Source organism: Bufo gargarizans, chromosome 5 (assembly GCF_014858855.1).
Source record: "Bufo gargarizans isolate SCDJY-AF-19 chromosome 5, ASM1485885v1, whole genome shotgun sequence".
Classification (NCBI taxonomy): Eukaryota; Metazoa; Chordata; class Amphibia; order Anura; family Bufonidae; genus Bufo; species Bufo gargarizans.
Genome location: NC_058084.1, coordinates 488809138 through 488831345, shown reverse-complemented (window position 1 = coordinate 488831345; position 22208 = coordinate 488809138). Strand labels below are relative to the sequence as shown.

Here is a 22208-nt window from a genome sequence, read left to right as displayed (position 1 = left end):
AGTTAGAGCAGAGGGCAGCTGCACAGTGTGGCTCCTGCTCTAGAGTGTATTACATTCTTGCCAATGGGGCATCATGTAATACCATAACCTCCCCTGAAACTGCAGGCTTCAGCTGACTCCTCATTTATAAAAAGGGTCTTCCAGATTTTCACCCAGAATGTAATAATTCTGACATTGGAACAATATCCACAGTTTGGTTTAATTAGTTTTTTTCAGGCAGCCATTTTTACAAAAGTGACCCAGAATCTGCCGCCATATTGGTTACCACTTTCAACCTAGCACCAAACTGCGACCTTCCCAGCATGTGCTGGTCAAAACACAGTCTGTTATTACGGTTAATCTATTGATTTCCACTTTCCTGTAAAACCCGTGTCTGTACATTTCCTGTCTGCTGCTGTAGTTACTACTAATAAACCAATCTGTATGATCTTTGCTGGCGTGATACATGTCCTGCACTGTAGAAATATACTCTGCGTGTCATCACTTCTGTTCAGCTACTTTACGATCGGCTTAGTCAGAAAGACAGGTCTGAACATTTTTCTAGTAGACGTGTGATGTGTTAATGTCAGATAAGGTCTATGGTATGCAACGTGAAGCTGGCTCTGCTCCTAAACAATGCTACTGCCCTAAAATATTAGCTGCCAATTACATAACAAAACCTCAACGAACAGGAAACACCCAATATTAGCGAGATACTTTCCACATGGATAAAAATACACAGCAGATACACATATACCTGTAGCTGTCAGGGCATGCTTAGATTTATAGCTTCATCTGGAGTGCCAACGGTTGCAGATGTGTTGCTGTATACAGGTATATATAGATTTAATGGACAATAAATACACCTGGACATTCCAGCCACATGTGGTTGTTGAAAATCTCATTCTAAACCCACAAGCATTTAGAGGTGGCCCCTCCACTCTCCTAGAGAGGCTTGGTAATACATTTTGGAACACAAATGTGGGGGTTTGCTTCATCTGAGCCAAAGATCATCCATGAGATTGGCCATCAATGGTTGGTGATAAGATCTGGTAAATAACTGTTTCTCAAAGGTGTATGGTAGGGTTGAGCTCATGGCTCCACGTTGGCCAGTTCCATTTCACATTAACCTTCACATGCCAGGATTATTTGGACATCAATTCGTTCATGACACCTTCCAAAAAGTCAGATAATCATCTGGTTAGGAAGAACTGTCTCAGACATCGGTAAATTCTGTTGGCAAAGTGAAGTGGTAACATCTAGAAGAAATATGACCCCCAAGGTCAGAAGCCACAGAACCCACAGAATGTGCATAGTACATTATAATTTGTAAAACTCATTCCTGGATTCCAAACTTACCCTGGAAGCAATAATGACTTTTTGTTGGGAGTTTAAGGGTCACAATACACAGTAGACAGAAGTTGGTTGATGGTTGAACAGCAGTAGAACAAACATCTGGTAAATGATCATTTCACACACAAGGCCAAACACAATTTAGTCCATATTGGGCATTCAAACTGGACATACATGTTCAATGAGAAGAGAGCTCTTTCTCAGAATGTTTTTCAAAGAAAGATCGTTCATTCATTAATGATTTTTCTATGAATGAAAGATTTTTGATCCGAAAATATTAAACAGGGCAACTTCTTTCAGACGATAATGGTCTGTCACCAGTTGGATAAAACTATCTTTTGTTGTTAACTTTCAGACAAGGAATATTCGTTTGGTTGAAGTCGTCCATTTTGATCAACTTTAGATTAATGTGTATGGCCACCTCACCATAGACAAGCTGCCACACACAAGCCTGATACAGCATTGGGCAATTTCATAAACTGGTTGGAAAGGTATCCTGTCAGGATAACATTTTGTCAAAAGCCACTGAGATGTTCGGTACAGTCCACTTTGCTTCTTATGTTTAGTTAGTGTCACGAGGGTGTCAAGAGCCACGCCTGACTCCGTTGTACCCGGGGTCAGGAGGTCGCAGCGGTTGGCTGCACGCTCTATGTCAGATAGGGAAGTTTCCTTATTGTAGCTTTCTGGGTTTGCTTTACAAACCCTTTTGGCTCACTCAGGGATCCGTAGCTCCTTCTCTCAGCTGTTCCTTGTCCAGCACTCCCAATCCTCCTTATATTCCCCTCTCACACTTCTCTGGTTGCCAGATATAGAGCTTCCTGCCTGGACATCTATTCTGACCCACTGGAGCTGTGTTGCTGCGTTCTCTGAGTGTTGCCTTAGAACGCTACCCTCCGGATCCCTGTTGGACCTTTGTGGACAATTGTTGCCGTCCACCTGGGTGTTTGTGTTTGTCTGTGTTTGTCTGTCCTCTCCCTGGTGTTTCCCTCTTAGTGCAGTGGTGAGGACTAGCGATCCCACCGGCCCGTTCATTATCTAGGGCTCATTTCAGGGAAAGCCAGGGTTTAGGCACGCGATCGCCGCACGGGTGAGGAACCCGTCTAGGGACGACAGGGCAGGCAGGTACCAGCTGCAAGGTGAGTTAGGGGTCACCACCTTTCCCTCTCCCTTGTGCAGGGCTTTCCCTGTTTTCCTCCCTGTGTGTGTTGCCGGTCATTACAGTTAGCCATGCATATTAGTTTGAAGTTGATCAAACTGTATGATTTCAACCGAAATGATCATTTATGGTGTGAAATTTAACAACAAATAATCATTTCAGGGACTGTCACATGATCATTGGCAGGAAAACAGTTGGCCATGTTCAAACTTTTTGGTCGGACGAGAGATTCTATGTTGAAAAATGTTCAGGAAAACAGTTGGCCATGTTCAAACTTTTTGGTCGGACGAGAGATCCTATGTTGAAAAATGTTCCCAGAAAGATTGTTCTACCTCTTGTTTTGATCATGTATGGATATGTGGTGGTCAATATGGGCTAAAATGTGTACGGATGCATCGACGTAACGATTGTTCACCAGACAAAGGTTGATTCAATGGCTGTCCAACCATCAAACTACTTCAATTAGTCTATGGAACGTACCGTTATATAACGAGCTACCATCATATATCACCATAATAATCTTTTTAAACTAAAGCTTATTAGATACATATAGATAAGCTTTATGACACTATACCACCGTCAATTTATTGTTGGTCCAGTCCAATAAAAAACCTTACCCCTTTCAGATTAGGCAGCTGAGATTTAAGAGAAAACATTAAGCGGAGGCTCTAGAGACATCGTGAATGCCCACTATGGCATATTCTCCACAAAGAAACTGTCAATGATATGATCTTGGTCATTGTCACCAGATTTTTTTTTATATGCAGGTCAGATACATGATCCAGCAGAAGGGACAGATACTCTATGTTCTGGAACGACTATTCTGTCCTTTTTACACATAGTAATTACCACTAAAACACCTGTTATCACAAAACAGCTGTGAGATATTAGAAAAGAGCTTGACATATAATAATATCTATAGAAAATAAATATCAGAACAGTCTACACTATGTTGGTTTCTGAAGTTTTTACTGCATTGGAGAGCTGAGCAATAAAGAACTAGTCCAAAAGAGAACTTTGATGTATTTGTACTTTGGTGTGGTGAAGACTTTCATAAGCAAACGGGAAAACAGCAATTGGAACAAATGAATCTTCCACTAATGATCTGACTGAGGCTTTATCTTGTGTTGGACATATTAAGAGAAGAACGTGTTTGCTGAAAAAAGATTATTACATTTATAAACATTTAGAGGAAAAAGGGAAGGCGTTGATCGAGACAATCAGAAACCGTTGAGAAGCCCAAGAAACAAAAATGTAAAAAGTTGAATAAAAAAAAAAGATCACAAAGAATAGACTATAACAAAAGTTTGACTACGACAAGTAAAATAGATGGTCAGGGGATGGCGATGGTCCTGCTTTGAACAAAATATGTCTGTTCTCGGTTCTACAACCTTGCCTGAAACTCTGCTTCAAAATCTTCTTGGTCATGGGTTTCAATCTAGAGATTGTACAAACACTTCATAAGACTTGAACTATCTGGCACTTTAAGAGTCAAATTTGCCAAAGTCACTTACTTGTATCTGCACTGATCAGACCACAGCTACCTGTCCCATCCATGTTAGCCCCACTGGGCAAAATGTGATAGAGGAATCATTGCCGCTGATTGGAATACACAGTCAATGCCCCTGTTCTTTATATGTTTATATCTTCTATTCTGGTGATACAAAGTCAACCCCCGAACCCAGAAAGTGTGCTATAATTTAAAGGGGTTTTCCAACATAGATAAAATTGGTGGAAGATAGCTCAGAATGGCTTAAAGGGTAACTGTCTGGCCTGTATACCTGAGTTAGTCTGTCAATGATTGCCAAAAGATCTGTAATTACCTTATAATAACAGCTTTCATTAATGTCCTCTGTCCCTTTCCACTGCTCCCTTAAAAGACTGTTGCTATGGCTTGTCTGTCTTCCTTTTAGTATAAACAGAAGACAGAGGGGTGGTCCTTCACACTGCATGCCTGCATTAGGCTTCAGAGTGAGGAGGCGTGTCTCTCAGTAATCCAATCTGATTGGCTGGCAGGGAGCTGCTGGCTACAGCAAGTGTGTATTCGAAGTCAGGGAAAGCAGTTTTGGCCTCGGAGAACTGGCAGAGGAGCCATCTTGAGAAGATCCTCATATTGTAAATGTTTAAACAGCCGTAACTAAGGGAAAAACTCAAGAAAAACAATGGTATAAACACTGCTTTATGCATAATGCTGCTGCAGCAGTAACATATGCTAAAATAGATTTTTTGATGAAAACATGACAGTTACCCTTTAAAAACATAAAAGAACCAATAGTCACCTCCCCAATCTCCTGCCGATGTCACTCTAATGCTCTCCCGGTCACCACTGATCTCTACTTCCTATCCCCGTCTCGACACACAGGAAATGACTACCTAAACAAAACGGGAGCAGGAAGTAGAAAGCTTTAGGGACCCAGGCAGTGGTGGAACAGCATTGGTGAGCTTTGGTTGTTTTAGGTTTTAGGCCACTGTGAGCACGCTGACATCAATATTTTTCCTGCTCAAAAACATCTTTAACCCTCACGGACTTGGACAGTACTTTGCTAAATTTCTTATCATAAAAGATACACCCAAAAGTAACATTTTATTAGATGTAAAGGGCACATCAGTCATTAGATAATCACGGTCAATTCTCAAAAAAAACTTTTCACAGCTATAGACCTATAGCCTTACGTGTTTCATTTTTTATTTACCCCATTTTTGCTGCCAATGTCTAAGAAGGTGCTGTCGGCCATATTGCCTCTTATCATAGATGTCTTGAACTATACGGCTTCCTAATTTGCTGTTTTATTGTATAAATAAGAAGATAACAGTAGTCAAAGGGTAGTATTACTCATCTGGCTGAGTTTGACCCATTGTCCGCTTAACTGGAATGGGTTACATACAGTACAGATTAGTAATTTCCTTGCTTAGAGCATGAGTTAAGGAGGGTTTTGGAAGAGGAAATTGTCCAATGGTTATTCCCGTACCCACTCAGCAGAAATGAGCCACAAAATACCAATAAACAAGTTCCCTTCAGTGCTAATGTCCCCCTCAGGTGCATTCCATCCTGGTGGCCTCCTCACCACCGAGATCTATCCCTGGAGGTTCTATTACTTAACTGGAGGTAAAGTGATATCCTCTTTGTTATTGAGTTAAGACCAATCGACGGACTGCATCATTAGTAAAACACAGGGACTTAACACCATTTACTGATTCTCAGGAACCTTTTTAGTGCTCGTTAAATCATTAGTCAATAGTTGGTCTCCTTCTGAGGGTGCTATGTTTGAACAACAGGAATTAGTTACGGAATATTTGTCTTAGAATAATATCACTGCACTGGATGAAAAAAAACTATCTGATCCTCAGTCTATATACAAAGAGAACAAAATGTAAGTGAAAAATAATTTAAAAAAATAATCTGGTTAGAGGGAATCAAGATTAAAGTTAAAAACACTCAGCAGTGATCTTCTGATATGTCTTATATCAAAGCCACAGTTTTGGAGTAACATTACCTTTACACAAGCCGATTATCGTGTAAATTATCGTTAAATCGAGAAAAACTGCACAATTATCGAGCAGTGTAAAAGCAATGAACGATAGAGCGATAACCGACAATCGGTAGATTTCTCGTTGGTTCGATCGTTTGTGTGGACGTTAACGATTTTAGACGTGTAAACAGGAATCATTCACTGCACGCCACTCAAATTTCGCTTTGTGTAAACGCAACAGTCTGCTTTACAAACAATGGGATATTCGACTATATATATTTTGTGAACGATAGATGTTGCATCTAAAGGGACATTGTTGAAACGTTCACATCACCAAGAAATGACTCAATCGTACCTATCATCGCCTCGTGTAAAGGTACCTTAAAAAAGGTTACACCTACGCCAATCTCCAATATAAGCACCTAAATCCGTTCAGGGCTGCCTCGAGATTTCCTTCACTGTAAATCCCTGATACATCATTGTAAACTTGGGCTGTGTTTACATATGTGTTTTAAACTCTAGTCTGTTCCAGGAGAGCCGGATACTGCCGTGGACCAGTGGATACCATTGACTATAATAGGATCCGAACAGGCCACCTTCCGGCATAAAGGCAGTGTTTTTTCACTGGCCAAAAGCCGGTATGTATGCCAGAAAGTGGACATATCGCTGGCAGTGCATGGCTATGCCAGATATAGTGAACTCCAGTAGTCTGTTCCTATACTGAAACTGACTACCGGAGTCCACAAAGCATATGTGAACCCAGCCTTAAAGCACATCTGTCAGCAGTTTTGTACCTATGACACTGGCTGACCGGTTACATGTGCACTTGGCAGCTGAAGGCATCTGTGTTGGTCCTATGTTAATATGTGCCATATTGCTGCGAAAAATGATGTTTTAATATATGCAAAGGAGCCTCTGGGAGCAACGGGGGTGTTGCCGTTACAGCTAAAGTCTCCGTCTTTTTACGAACTGCCGCACTCCCTATACTTGGATTGACAGGGCCAGGTGTGATAAGATTTCCACTGCCTGGCCCTGTCAATTAAAGGGCAGAGGGCGTGGCAGCTGCAGAGAGAGCAGAGCCTCTAGGTGTAATGGCAACTCCCCCGTTGCTCTTAGAGGCTCATTTGCATATACTAAAACATCATTTTTCTTAGCAATGCAGGAACATATGAACATGGGACCCACAAAGATGCCAATCCCCCGTACACATATATGCTCAGCTAGGCTTCTCAATGCGGAGAAGGGAGTAAGCTTCTGCTGGCAACTGCATATCTCCCTTAAAAACAAAGGACCGGACCTGTTGAAAGTCAACAGCCCACACCTTCGCTGACCAAGACCTACCATCAGCAGAGCCCGGACACCCCGATACCCATTAGATAGTTGACCAGCCCCTCAGAAATTAGTAGGTTCCTCAGTTTGTATGGCCACCTCAAGATCCATTCACATCAGCTGTGCTTTGTGTAGTAAGATTGCCTAACACTGCAAGGTTGGTTTAGCAAATCAATGCCATTTTGGGAATGGTTCAAAGGGTTCTGAAAATCAATAGTGTTCCAAGTTTAGAGACGTGGGAGATGTGGGCACTCTGTAGTGTCTAACATCAGTAGAGGTACAATATAAAAGACATCAACCTTGTGACCTACAGGCATAGGACTATGACACATTAGACAAATATCCACAAATATTAAGACATTGAGCAATTTATTGTTATTTTATCTGTCTAGTGTACACTTTCAGCTGTAAAGAGATTTTCCAGTCCCACGCCTCCACCTTCATTATGTCTAACACCCCTGCAGGAGAAAGGTTTTGTGACACTTTTCTTCTGAAAGTCCAGCTTCTGCTGATGTCACATTTTTTACAAGGTTTCCGACCTGGCTCATGGACTGGACTTATGCTATTGATGGGGGCAGCACTATCCCTTATTCTGGCGCATGCGGAAACTATTTCCACCTAGTCTGTGCAAGCGCCAGGGAGAGGAGTAATTCTGGCCCTCACACAGTGACATCCTCTTCATACCCCAGGCCAGAAGCTTGGTGAAGGACATGACGTCTGGAGGACTGGATTTTCAGAAGAGCATCAAGTGACTAGGTCCCCAGAAGACCAGTCCATGCAACTCCAGAGTGGTAAGTATATTATAAACACAGAGGTGTTATCTATAATCAAGCTGGGTTTGTGGCATCACATCCAATATGAATGTCTCTTTGAAGACTGACTGTTCTAAAGCTTTCGCTGTTTTTTTCTTCTAATATCTTGCATTTAGTATACAAAGGTCACATGCCTTGTCTCCTATGCAAAAAAAGAGCCATGCACTGATATATACACACTGCAATACTTACATCAGCTTCTCCTTGATCGATGACATAGAAGTTGTCGCCTTCATCACCTGAAACACAAATATGTGTTTAACATAATGAAGCCCACGTGGTCAGGTTTCTGAATTCAGTTTTGGAAGCCAAAACCAGGAGTGAATTCAAAAAAAGAGAAGTCATATTGGTCCTTTTTCTCCTATTATGATCCACTTCTGATATTGGCTTCCAAAAGTGCATCAAGAAACCTAACCTAAGAATTAATGTCTTTGTGGGTGTATTATAAACGAGTATAACTATTACGCGTCAACCAATAGTCAGACTGGTGACAATTAAATAGGCCAATCATTCACTATATTGACGCAATTTTTTATTTCACTCAAACTTTTTGAAAATCTGTTGTAAAAATGGCAAAAATCGTCAACACAGAAGCAAATGCTCAGTTAAAAGGTGGCCCTTAAAGATGATGCCTGTCCATATGCCTAGTTAGGGCATGTGGGCTGACACAAATACTCGGGTCTTCCTTCTATGAGCCAGAGCAATATATTACGGTATATGGTGGACTATTTATTATTGCACGTAATGCTACATTTCCTTCCACAACTGCACTGGCTGGTGATCACTGGAGCATACAGTATGCCATTAGAGAAGGGTTAGTCTTCATGAGATCACACCAAATATTTACTGTAAAAAATGTCCCACTGCTTAAATGTCGTTTTATAAAAATCTGATTAATGGGGCAGTAATAGGGAGAACGTTTTTGTGGTTCGAGTACTACCCAAGCCTACTTGCCGATTTTCTGTTGTGGATTTCTAGTAGATGCTGCATGAACATGAATAATCTGAGACAAACAGGTCGCTAGAAACATTGCTGAGAAAACTAAATGCAGCTCGGCAGAGTGAAGCTATGATATCGCCCTCTGTAACCTGCTTTATTAATCAGATTTCGTTATAAAATGGCAAAAGGTAGAAGCTGTAGCATACAGTACATATTCATGTGATATCTAGTACAGACTGACGGCAATTTGTAGAGCATCCCTCATAATAGGCAAACCACATCACTGGCTTATGAACAAAAAGACATTGGGTCATTTTCTGTAGGTTATATACACACCCTGCACATTAATACCAAGTCACTGCCATTGCATGGAGCTATACCAAAGCCATAACATGGAGAACTCTGAACAATAGAACCTAAAAAGTAACCAAAAACCTGTCACCATGAAAATGCTAAATAATCTTCTTCAGACAGCATCTTATCGAACAGGAGAAGCTGAGCAGATTGACATGTAGTTTTATGGGAAAAGATCCAGTAAGACTTGTATTTCTTTCATTTAAATTCCTGTTCATTTTGGGCGTTAACGTCAAGGAGTCCCTCTATGAGGAGGTGGTCCTATCAGTGATTGACAGCCTTCCCTCTATGAGGAGGTGGTCCTATCAGTGATTGACAGCCTTCTCTCTATGAGGAGGAGGTCCTATTAGTAATTGACAGCCTTCTCTCTATGAGGAGGAGGTCCGATCAGTGATTGACAGCCTTCCCTCTATGAGGAAGCGGTCCTATCAATGATTGACAGCTTTTCCTCTATGAGGAGGTGGTCCTATCAGTGATTGACAGCCTTCTCTCTATGAGGAGGAGGTCCCATCAGTGATTGACAGCCTTCTCTCTATGAGGAGGAGGTCCTGTCAGTGATTGACAGCCTTCTCTCTGTTAGCCCAGCGGCCTGTGTTGGCGCCGCTGCCCCTATCAGCAGGCACGGGCGCCGGGCTCCCTCTTTTCCCTCCTGCCGCCCAGCTGACAAACACGGGCAGCAACTAACTTAACTCTGCTACATGTGATCCATGCCAGTGTTTCCTTGCTGCTGGAAACTTGCACTGCTGCTGAAGCTTGCATGGGTGTGTCTCTCTTTCCTATGTGGCAACACATGTCTCAGCAGCCAATGGCCGGATTGCAGCATGTATTTAAAGGCACTTCCCACTACAGGAAGTTGCCTGAGTAACCTCAGTGTCTAGCCTGTCTAGTCCCTGTGCAAAGGTGTTTATCTTGTCTGCCTTCCTGTGTACCGTATCTTGCTATTATACTCCTGGACTTTGCTTTCTGCCGCCTGCCTCTGACCTCGGACTTCGTTTATGGACTTTGCCTGTTTGCCGCCTGCCCCTGAACTCGGATCTTGTTTGCTGACTTTGCTTGATTGCTGCCTGTCCTGACCCTTACCTCCAGGCCTCGTACGTCCCCTCGGTGCTTGCACCGAGCACTCTGACCCCCGGTCAGCTGCCACTGACTTGGGGACTACTCTGGAATGGCCCCTGGCAGCTACCCTACGGCCCAAGCCTATCCCTACCATCAGGGGCTCTAGTGAATACCAGGTAGCTGCTTAGTTACGCCCCTCCGTAGTATACCCAGTAAGTGGCGCAGTGGGTCCACACCCGCTTGCATAACACTCTCTATGAGGCTGTCAATCACTGATAGGACCACCTCCTTATAGAGGGAAGGCTGTCAGTCACTGATAGGACCTCCTTATAGAGGAAAGGCTATCAATCACTGACAGGACCACCTCCTCATAGAGGGAAGGCTGTCAATCACTGACAGGACCACCTCCTCATAGAGGGAAGGCTGTCAGTCACTGATAGGACCTCCTTATAGAGGAAAGGCTATCAATCACTGATAGGACCATCTCCTCATAGAGGGAAGGCTGTCAATCACTGATAGGACCTCCTCCTCATAGAGGGAAGGCTGTCAATCACTGATAGGACCACCTCCTTATAGAGGAAAGGCTATCAATCACTGATAGGACCATCTCCTCATAGAGGGAAGGCTGTCAATCACTGACAGGACCACCTCCTCATAGAGGGAAGGCTGTCAATCACTGATAGGACCACCTCCTTGACTTCAAAGCCCAGAATGAGCAGAGATATAAATAATAAATTACAAGTTTTCCTGACTATTTTCCCATAAAACTATATATCAATCTGCTCAGCTCCTCTTGCTCTATAACATGCTGTCTTCAGCTCAGACACCATTTTCAACGTGACAGGTTCTTTTTGAAACAACATATCTAGGATCCTTTTTGCAGTAAATAATTAGAAATGCATGCAAACCCAGAACAAATTTGGAAGAAATTTTAGAAGTCAACGTGAACGATGATTCCTGAAGTGTAATGTGATGTAACCTTGCGACAAACAGAACAAATAGCAATAGAAACGCTGAAGATCTATGCTTTACAAAGATACCATATTTGGCTCTGTCACCGGCATAGCAGGATCCCCTGAGATCTGGACACATTGTTTTAGTTAAAGTCTGGTCCCTGCCAAACCCACAGAGCAGTGCTTTGTGCAGTTGATGTCAAAAATAGGCAATGCAAATGAATGTGTAGGTAACGTGATCATCTCAGGAGTCAATCATTTCTAAGATCCAGCTATAGAAGTTGAGAAGAAAAAATGTAATATGTTTAAGTTGTGGGTAGATAAATGAGGCTGTATATCACCTTTCCTGCATACCTTCTTGTCTACTCTACTTCTGTGAACATATCTGCTAACATTCCTGAACAGAAGTTTAGGACAAAAGGTCTTTGCCACACACCTAGTTGTCCTCACGTTGCACGTAAATGTCTTAATGCCTAGCATGGCCCTCCCATGTCTGATTTTTATCAAATCCTTCCACCTCTGTAGACCAAACTTCTCTTCTGACCAAGAGTAAACTCTGAAGATACCTGGGGCACCATGGCATACTGGCAGAGAGTGCAGATAAAATTCAATACCACCACGCAAAAAGAGGGTATGTACCCCTTAGCTATGTCTTGGTGTTCTTCTCTACTAGCTTACATAAAAACCAACCATAAAGTATCTCTCCAGAACCACCATCAGTTATTCTAAAATGTGATCCGGTAACACTTGAAGTGCTCCTCCATCATCTGTCCTCTCCCTGCTTATGAAAGATCTTCCTTGTTATCCTGCTAATGGCACAATCTACTGGTAGGTACTGGGAAAAGATAGATGGTACAACCACCAGTCACATTATGGGAATGCCAATATTTCCCAAAGTTGGGTATTTTGTTGTCCTCCATGGAGAAGAATGAATAAAAGGCTGGAAAGTACAGTAAACCTGGGGGTACATGGCCTTGAGGGTTACTCAAAGGAGGTTTCAACCACAAGTTTTTCTATTTCAAAACTAGACGACTTGATGATTCATTTTCACATTAACTATAAGTTCCTGTCATCAGGTCCTCTTTGTGGCGTGTGACCATGATACCATCTTTCTAACTAGCTATGTCATCTCTATCTCTTCTGTGTCATTTAAAACTAAGGGCTGTATTAGACCTGCAGATAGTCGGCAAACGCTTGTTCATTAGGCAATCTCAATTTTTAAGCAGGCTGAAAAACTGTTGTTTGCCGGCAGCAGATTGTGCCGTCTAGTTACGGTCTGCAGCCAGCAAATAATGATTTTGTATGGGAAAGAGCGATGGCATTAACGATTACTCCTCCCCATATTATGAAGGAGATCGCTGCATGTCTCCTCCACTGGCAAGCAGCGTTCCTTCCCGACAATCGTCAGCCTCTTCTGCTGGTCCAATACAAGCCTAAGGCTGGTCATATATTTTAGAAAGCTCTATCTCTCCCAACCCTCCCCCATAAACTCTCTACAGAAGCCATACTGTATGTTCTGAATGTCCTGAGAACAAAATGAGGATCAACCATCTGATAGCCCACAATGCCATTGTGGAACCTTCTAAAGAAAGTATGGCGGTCCTGTGTAACACAATGAAGATGAATGAGGTACATTTATGGCATTCTTACCTTGTAGTATCACAGTCTCTCCAGCAATGTGATTGACGGGGAACATGGCATCAAATATATCACTGCAAGAGACACAAGGGAGGAAAGTAATTTGTAACTGAGATTCAGGCTTAGTTAATATGACAGGTTGTCTAGAGATGCTGAATGTGCACACAGGCCGAGTATTGTTTCCCTCCTGATAAATAACTACGAGCAGGTTTAAAAAAAAGTCATCATGTCGGTTCCTGGGCGGTTTTGCTGATGCACAGATTTGTGAGGCATCCTGAGAAGCCCACACTTGTCACTCTGCAGCATGCACATGCAACTCTATCCTGACTGCTGTGCTAATTTCTATCATACTTTCATAGAAACGTCAGTAGAGCATGGGCCCTGAGAGGAAGAATTATGTCAGGAGACTCTCAAGACATGAGAGCAATAATATTTTGGCTGGGGTCTAAATGTCAGTGAGCTATATAGTTGGAGTCCATACAAGCAATTGTTACAGGGAACCATCAGCAAGTATAAGGCGGGATATTGTCTTCTACAGTATTCCTAAAGTGTCCATTCAGTGATGCCTTATCCATAAAGCAAATGGTGCAAATGGCAACGTCGTGGAGGACACCATCATCACATGACAGGTACAGGGACATTAAAAGCAGTAAAGGAGCCAAGTGAAGGCTGGAGGAAAATTTTTGGGAGGCTCTATACATCCAAGTGTAGGAGTGGTGGTGGGGGTAACTTATGACATGCATGCACTGGGCTCTCCAATGTGTTAAAATGCCCCCATAGTGATCATGGCTGGGTCTAAATGGGCAAAATGTTTGGATTAATTAGAACTGATGATGGGTCTTGTAAATGTAATTTACAAGGTCACGCAAAATTCCACAGAAACCCCTTAGCAGACATGTTCAGAAAGGTCCTCTCATCCTTCTAATACAGTGAGCAAATAATACTGACAAACCCACATTATACCACCAAACAATGCTAAAATATTACCACTATGGAGTGTCCACATAAAGTGCTAGTGGTGGGACGGCAGATGCCCCTACAAGGTGGAGATTCCAAGCCAATAGTTTTTTTTACTACTAATGAATACAAGTGCCTAGGTTTAACACCTTTTACAGGCTCGGACCAATAAACTGGCCTAGATCTTGAGGGTTCTCCTGGTCTTCCTCCACAAATGAATGAGACCTGGATGTCCGGTGATAAAGAGCTGGAGTATGACTTCACTCAGTGGACATTGCGGCTCATGCCATCATGGTTTCAAGATCTGAAAGAATCCACAAGATATTGCATACTTGATTGACAGGACCAGGCAAAATGACTTTGCAGGAACCCTGCCCTGTCAATTAAGAAAAGGGAGGGGATGGTATAGGAAGCAGGAAGAGCAAGGGTGCACAGTGTAGCTTAGGACCGCCCTCAGTGCACTTAACTGCTCCTCTGCATATGGATTATAAGCACTTTTTCTCCAGAATAAAGCAACATATCATTACATGAAAGGTATCATTAAATTCAGCTGAGCTAGCCCTGATTCAAATGTGAATTTACAGGTGACCGATCAAATTTAAAGGATTGTGTTATGGACAGTGTGTCAACCAACAACTGGGTCAACAAACAGGTTTGATTTCGGGATAATCCTAAGAGCATTATTCTGGCAGTCCCCCGGTCTTCACCCTTCAAAGGGGTATTCCCATCTTAATGATCACTGTTAAATCTGTTAATGATTTAACAGTGATAATTTTTCGAAATATATTTAATTAACTAATTCCCACCCCTTAGAAGAAAATAAACCTATACTTACCTGACTGTTGTCTTCCGTCTCCCCCGTTCTTCTCAGGAATCGCGGTGGCAGCGCTTGCGCAGACTACTTCTTCTCTTCTCCTGGCCGGCCGCACGCAGTCCCGAAAGCGCACGCCGAGGCCGCGCATGCGCTATGGTGATTTCTACCTGGCCAGTATAGTATACTTGCCAGGAAGAAGTCACCGGGGCGCATGCGCGGCCTCGGCGCCCGCGTTCAGTCCAGCACCTGGCCCGGCCGGGAGAAGACTTCAATCAAGATGGAGCCCGCCCCCTGCCGAAACCAGGAAGTGGACAGCGTGCCGGGAGCAGGTAAGTATGAAACGGCGTGTTGAGAATACCCTTTTAACCCCTAGAGATCTGGACTTTGCTGCAGGGGAGCCACCAGGCCCCTACCTCTTGGAGTAGCCCCTGTGTGGTTGACAGATGACCCACAGTGGTTAGCGACACAGGTGCAGAGAACCAAGGGATCAGGCAAACTTGTAGTCAGTAACAGGCCAAGGTCAAGGCAGGCAGAGGAAACACATATCCAAGAAACAGTCTGAAGGTCAAGGCAGGCAGCTTAGGGCCAATACAGTAAACAGGCAAATGTTGGGCAGGCAGCAGAGGGTCAGAATCCAGGAATTTGTAAGTGGTCGGTATGTGGGCAGACAAACAGAAACAACAAACCTTTGCAGAATCTAGTAAGCTAGTAAACCTATTGCTCAGGTGCCTTAAGTACCCCAGAGTTACTAGCCATTGGCTAGAGAAGACTAGGGTGCATGCACTGGCCCTTTAATGGCCAGAAAGAGTGTGCGCGCCCTATGGGTAAAGGGATCTAGTAGACAGATGCAGACGGGAGGACAGAACTGCTGGTGGGCAGAGGAGAAGCAGAGGGTCCAGGTCACCGGACAGTAAGGACGAGCAGGACAGTGGCGGGCATGGGACGCTGACTGTCCAGGCTAATAAAGACAATGCTACTTTTTTTTTTTTTTTTTTAAAACAGCACCACAGCTGTCCACAGATTGTGTGCAGTACTGCAGCTCATCCAAAATGACTTCAATGGAGCCGAGGGGCAATAACAGACACAACCCATGGACATATGTGGAGCTGTGTTTAGCTAGTCCTGGACAATCCCTTTAATATATATATCGAATGTGCATTGACAAATGATATTAATAGCTACTTTAGACCAGACAATCTGTACTTTCTTCGGGGCTCCTTCATTGCATGCAAAGATTCATTGCACGTTTTACCATCTGCTAAACGTCATTATCACATGTCTCCCAATCTATTACATATGCGACAAGGCTAACTTGTAAATGGAAGCGCGCTTCAATGAGAACAGTCTCCTGTGCATTTTCGTGCTTCCGACTCTGTTTGGACTTGTTAAGTAGACAGGACCTAGGGCTGAGAAAAAAAATACATTATCCCCTCATTCAACTTCTGTTATTACACTGCAGTGACACATCAGCAGCATCTCCAAGACTCCTGACAGCTCACAAGTAGTCACATCTGACACATCCTCCATGGGGCTGACATCATTCCAAAGTCAAGACGCTGAAAAGTGCCGTGCTCCTTGAAGAGGAGCTGTCCTCTTTTCATGCTCCTTAAAGAGGAGCTGTCACCTCTCCTTCCTCTTGTAATAACAAATTTGAGCACCTATTCTTTTTTTTTTTATATATTATTTTTATTAGCTAATGTCTTGACAGCATCTATTCGTACGACTCTACGTTGAGCCATTCCACTTTTAATCCTACTAGAAGTTTCCAAATGAACTTCCACCAGCTGGGACTAACCAGTTGGGGGGGGGGGGTATCCATGCACAGTCTGCCACTATCCAATCCTTCTGGATTCTGTATTGGCACTCATACTGGTTACCACCCAGACTTCCCAAGCTATAGCTGTAGTATATCTGAAAAGCAGCAGAACAGAATCTTGAACTAATAATTATAGGTCGTTTTAGGGCAAAATTCTTAAACAAAATCGTATATACCCTGATGCCCTAGAGAAGTCCTAAATAAGCTTTATAGAAGGAACACATCCTATTACTAAGTCTAATAGAAACAGCAGATGTAAGAAGAGTGACGGGAAAACCAGAAGACTAAAACAAGATACGCAAGAAAACTGGTCTGAAAAATATGCGCTGTACTATAAATTACGGCATCTGATCGTGCCAATCAAACTGTGATACCCCAGACTATAAATACACACAAGCACGTTCTCATTACGAGACGGTGTATGTATGTATTATACACAAAGTATTTATTGGGAGTTATCCTAGCAGCCCTCTGGCCTTCACCCTTTAATAACCATATAGGGATTTGGACTTTGCTGCAGGGAAACCACCAGGCCAGTACCTCCTGGAACAGTCTCTGTTCAGTAGATTGCTGGTGGGTCAAGAGACAATGGTGTAAACCACTGAGAGATCAGTCAGAACCATAATGTCATGATCAGTGTGGGGGGAAAAACTCCACACTAAACACAGGAGAGAAGGGGAACAGTAACTTGGCCTGGAAACTAGGGAAGGAACATGTCACCTCCTAAACAACCCTAATCCGGGCCCTAACTACCTATCAATATGAATAGATCTTGAAAGTAGGAATATGCTGTATACCTAGGCCCTTATATCCCTATAAGGCCCTGGAATGAGGTTAGGACCAGAGACAACCCATTCCTCCCCAGATGCACGAGTGGAAGTCTCTGTGCCCAGATACAAACAAAAATAAAAGACTTATCTGTAAGTAGAAAACTAGCAACTCCAGAGGCACCACAGAGTACAACCGACCAGCTAGTTAGAAGGCAGGAAGAAAATCTATAAACCGCACCTCTAAGAGTGAGAAGCGGCTACTTATGGGGAAGGTAAATCACCAACAAGCAACACCCGAAGCAAGAGGTGTGGCAGTCACTAAAACGTTATTTGAATTTAACCCACGAGTTGCCAGTCTCTCCGATCTCCTGGTACCTGCCACGGGAACGTCCATGACACATAGTCAGGGACAAGTCGAGGTCAGGGCAGACAGAATATCTACAAACCAAAGTCAGCAGTCTGTATGAGGAATAGTCAGGGGTCCGGTATGGCAATGGAGGATCAAATCCAGAGACAGGCAGAAATCCAGAGAATATGCTAAAACAACAATGGCACACCTCAGCAGGAAACTAGACTACTTGAACCGAATTGTTCAGGCACCTTTGCAAAGTGGAAGGTGCTTGATATACTCCTAGGTAGCCAGCCATTGGCTTGGGAAGACCGAGGTGCAGGGAAATTGTCCCTTTAAGAGCCAGAGGAGGTGCCCGCCATATGGGTGAGAAGATGCATAAAAGGCAAACAGCAGGCCCCAGCCTGCATGGAGTGGACATAGTTACATGCTCCAGGGAGGAAGCAAGTGGACGCCAACGGGCATGGACCACCAGGGGAAAATCACAGAAGGGAAGGTGAGCCCTCACACTCACAGGAAGAAGAGAGTCGTGGCGGGAACCGACTGCCGGCCTAACAGTTACATTATGAGCACACGAGTTGGTGATGAATCGGCAAATGGAAAGACCTTCTGTCTTGAAGACTTAAAGGCGTTGGCCAATTTCAGACATTGATGGCATGTTGCTAGGATATGTCATCAATCTCAGATAGGTGCAGGTCACAATTCTGGGACCTGCTTCTTTCTCCAGTACGGGGCCCCAGAAGTGAAGGAGAGCACACCGCTCATGTGCAGCCTACTCTCCATTCATTGCTATGGGGGGAAGGGGGGTTTAAAAAAGCCGAGCGAGTGTGTTTTTCTTTTCTTCAGAAGTCCCATAATGTTGAATGGAGAGCGCAACACACATACACAGCCACCTTTCCATTCCCCGCTATGGGACTGCCGGAAATAGCCAAGCCAGCACTTCCATCAATGTCCCAGATGGGAATACCCCTTTGAAGATGCACCAAATTTATCAAACATTATCAAATTTTGCGCAAATTGCAACACTGACCCCGGAAAAACTGACTTTAACAGTTCCCCTCACGGTAGGTCTTCCCCACAGAGAGCTGCGTCGCAGTTTTTTTCTCTAATACTGTGAACAACCTCTGACACAAGCATGTCTGTTCCCTCCACAACCTTTATGAATTAGGTAGGAAGCGGCAATCCCTTTCCCCCGTTGACAGAAACGGCTGCCGGCCATTTACATTTTTTTTATGATATCTGCATTCTGGGCACCGCTCTGTTCGGAACACGTTGCGTTTCATGTCGAGCTTGGCAGCGAGGAGCTTCTTATACCTAATCATGTCGGAATTCCTTCTGCATTCAGAGAGGTCACAGACTCAAAGACCCCAAGGTTCAAATTGGGTAAAAATATGTTATTAAAAAAAAATGTTCTTCGCCGAGCAAGACGTTCCAGAGATTTCATGTCGAAGCCTGCTCACGCTGATGCATGAGATGTTAAAATGGCAGCTCTGAAATATGCCGCTCTAGGGAGTCTATACACTTGCAATACCCTTCCTGGCTCTCGGCCATAAGACCTGAGCCTAATCCTCTCAGATGTGATCAGGTTTCCTCTTATTCTTGATCTGCTTCAGACAATGTGGAAAAAAAATAAAAAAATCACTTTAACTTGATCCATAAACATAACTTCCACATGTTCATAGGGGAAGCAGGAGCCTTTGTGAACAAATGACACCCAATACCGCCACCTGACAAGGGCATGACTGTATTAAAACCGCCCCACGAAGAGCACTAAGTGGATGAGATTTTCAAAAACTCACCGGCACAGCGCGGAAACTGACCTGCGGTAACGGATTTTGAGATCCACGGGATATCAACTGTATATAAGAATTTTCAGTGCAGATTTCACCTTTTGCAATGCCAAGGGAGAGATCGAGGCAAATCCGCGTCAAAATCTGTCCGGGAAGACGGCGAAATCTGCGCGAAAACCACGTGCGGAAAATCTGCATAAATGACACTGCCATGTGCATGCACCCCTATAAGTGATTTAGGTCAGCCAGTAGCTGCAATTGAGGCGTTATTATATGGTTCTAGCAAGTAGGTGACTTTAAGGCTACCCGCACACCCTGCGGATTACGTGCGCTTTTTCAGCGCGGATTTACGTGCGTAAAAACAGCAGTGTAGTACAGTATTAGCAAACAGAAAACAGATACAGCTCATGTATGCTCTGCTTTTTTTTTATCTGTGTGGATACTGATCTGCCATGCATGTCAATTCTTTGTGCGATTTTTTTTGTGTGCGGATTTCACGCTTTGCAATGGAAGGATGAGAACGAAAAACGCAAGTAACACGTAGCGGTTTATGGTGTGGAAGTGTTAAAAAACGCATAGATTTTCTGTTTCGAAAGCCGCACCCGTGTGCAGGTAGCCTAAGGGTAGGTTCACACACCTTTTTTTGACGCTGTTTTTCACAAGTTTTCCATGTGGAATCCGCCTCCGGTTTATATCAATGGGGGGGCAGAACTTTTTTTTCCACGCTGTGAAAAACTGTGCAAAAAGAAAAAGATGCCGATTTTCCCATTGAAATGAATAGGAAGCTGAAAAAGCACCCCGAAAACTGCATTTTTTCAGCACGTTTTCAAAAAGGTTCACATGGGACATATGCGCTGCAGATTACAGTTCCATCAAAGTGGATGAGATTTTTTAAAATCTCTTCCATGCACTGCAAAAAAACAAAAAACAAACAAAAACAGTGCAAATTTAACTGCAGCACGCCGCGGATTTCCCCTTTTTTGCAATGCACAGGGTGAGATCTGCAACAAATCCATCAGGGAATTACCGCTGCAGAATTATGTCAAAATATAAACGGAGAAAAATCTTTTAGGGAATAGCAGGGGGTCCTCTGTTTGGGATCTGGCTACAAAGAGCGTCAGTCGCTGTGGAGGACCTGTCCTGTATTACACAGGTAATCCACTGATGCAAATGGGTATTGTGTAATGTTTCATTTCTCCTGTGGTGGCGCTGCAGGGAAAAGGAACACTTACTACCGGATTGCTGACCAATTACAGCTGACTGTAGAGGGTCAGAACCAAGGAACATTTTGTGATCAACTTATTATCAAGGGATCCATCTAAGAAGTCAGAATTATCCAAAGTGGAGAATCCCTTTAAAGTCTTTTTTTTTACATTTCAATCATGGATACGTTGTACTGTACAATGATCCCTACTGATCTCAAAGGATCCCACTGACATATAATAGGTCAGGCTATGCTATTATGGCGACCAGCAAACAATGTGAGGCCTCATGCACACGACAGTTGTGTGCATCCGCGGCCGTTGTTCCGTTTTTTTCCGCGGACCCTTTGACTTTCAATGGGTCCGTGGAGAAATCGGAAAAAATGCGCCGTTTGGCATCCGCGTCCGTGAAAAAAAATAGGACCTGTCCTATTTTTTTCACGGACAACGGTTCACGGACCCATTCAAGTCAATAGGTGTTGAAAAATCACGGATGCACACAAGATTGTCATCCGCGTCCGTGATCCGTTTCCGTTTTTTCCTATCATTTCAAAGGCAAACTTGACTTAGATTTATTTTTCATTTTTCATGTCCGTGGATCCTCCAAAAATCAAGGAAGATCCACTAAAGAAAAAACGGACACGGATCACGGAACAATGGAGACCATTTTTGCAGACCGCAAAATAAACGTCTGTGTGCATGAGGGCTAAACCTGACAGAGCATTACATGTAGGCTAGCCAGCATTGCTGGGCTTCACACACCTGTCTGCCTCCAAAATGGACCTTATGGAGATATTTACTGGGTACAAAATGGCGCCTCCAATATAGATAGATAGAAAGACAGATAGATAAATATAGGATAGATAGATAGATAGATATGAGATAGATGATAGATATGGGATAGATGATAGATAGATATATAGATAGATAGATAGATAGATAGATAGATAGATAGATAGATAGATAGATAGATACATATGGGATAGATAGATATAGATAGATAGATATGGGATAGATAGATAGATAGATAGATAGATAGATAGATAGATAGATAGATAGATATGGGATAGATAGATAGATAGATAGATAGATAGATAGATAGATAATGGGATATAGATGATAGATATGAGATAGATAGATAGATAGATAATACATAGATAGATAGACAGACAGATATGGGATAGATAGATAGATAGATAGATAGATAGATAGATAATGAGATAGATAGATAGATAATGGGATATAGATAGATAGATAGATATGAGATAGATAGATAGATAGATAGATAGATAGATAGATAGATAGATATGAGATAGATAGATAGATAGATAGATAATGGGATATAGATAGATAGATAATAGATAGATAGATAGATAGATAGATAGATAGATAATGGGATATAGATAGATAGATAGATAGATAGATAGATAGATAGATAGATAGATAGATAGATAGATAATGGGATATAGAT

General features: G+C 43.0%; 1 protein-coding gene across 2 annotated transcripts in view; it reads right to left on the bottom strand.

Annotated features, from left to right (window-relative positions):
- PRKAR1B (protein kinase cAMP-dependent type I regulatory subunit beta) overlaps positions 1-22208 on the bottom strand; it is a 152719-nt gene that overhangs the window by 54849 nt on the left and 75662 nt on the right. For both annotated transcript variants that reach the window (XM_044293110.1, XM_044293111.1), the window contains exons 5-6: positions 13052-13113; positions 8292-8338 (exon numbers count right to left, since the gene is read on the bottom strand). In XM_044293110.1, the coding sequence (XP_044149045.1) occupies positions 8292-8338; positions 13052-13113 (109 nt within the window). The remainder of the gene's footprint in view (positions 1-8291; positions 8339-13051; positions 13114-22208) is intronic.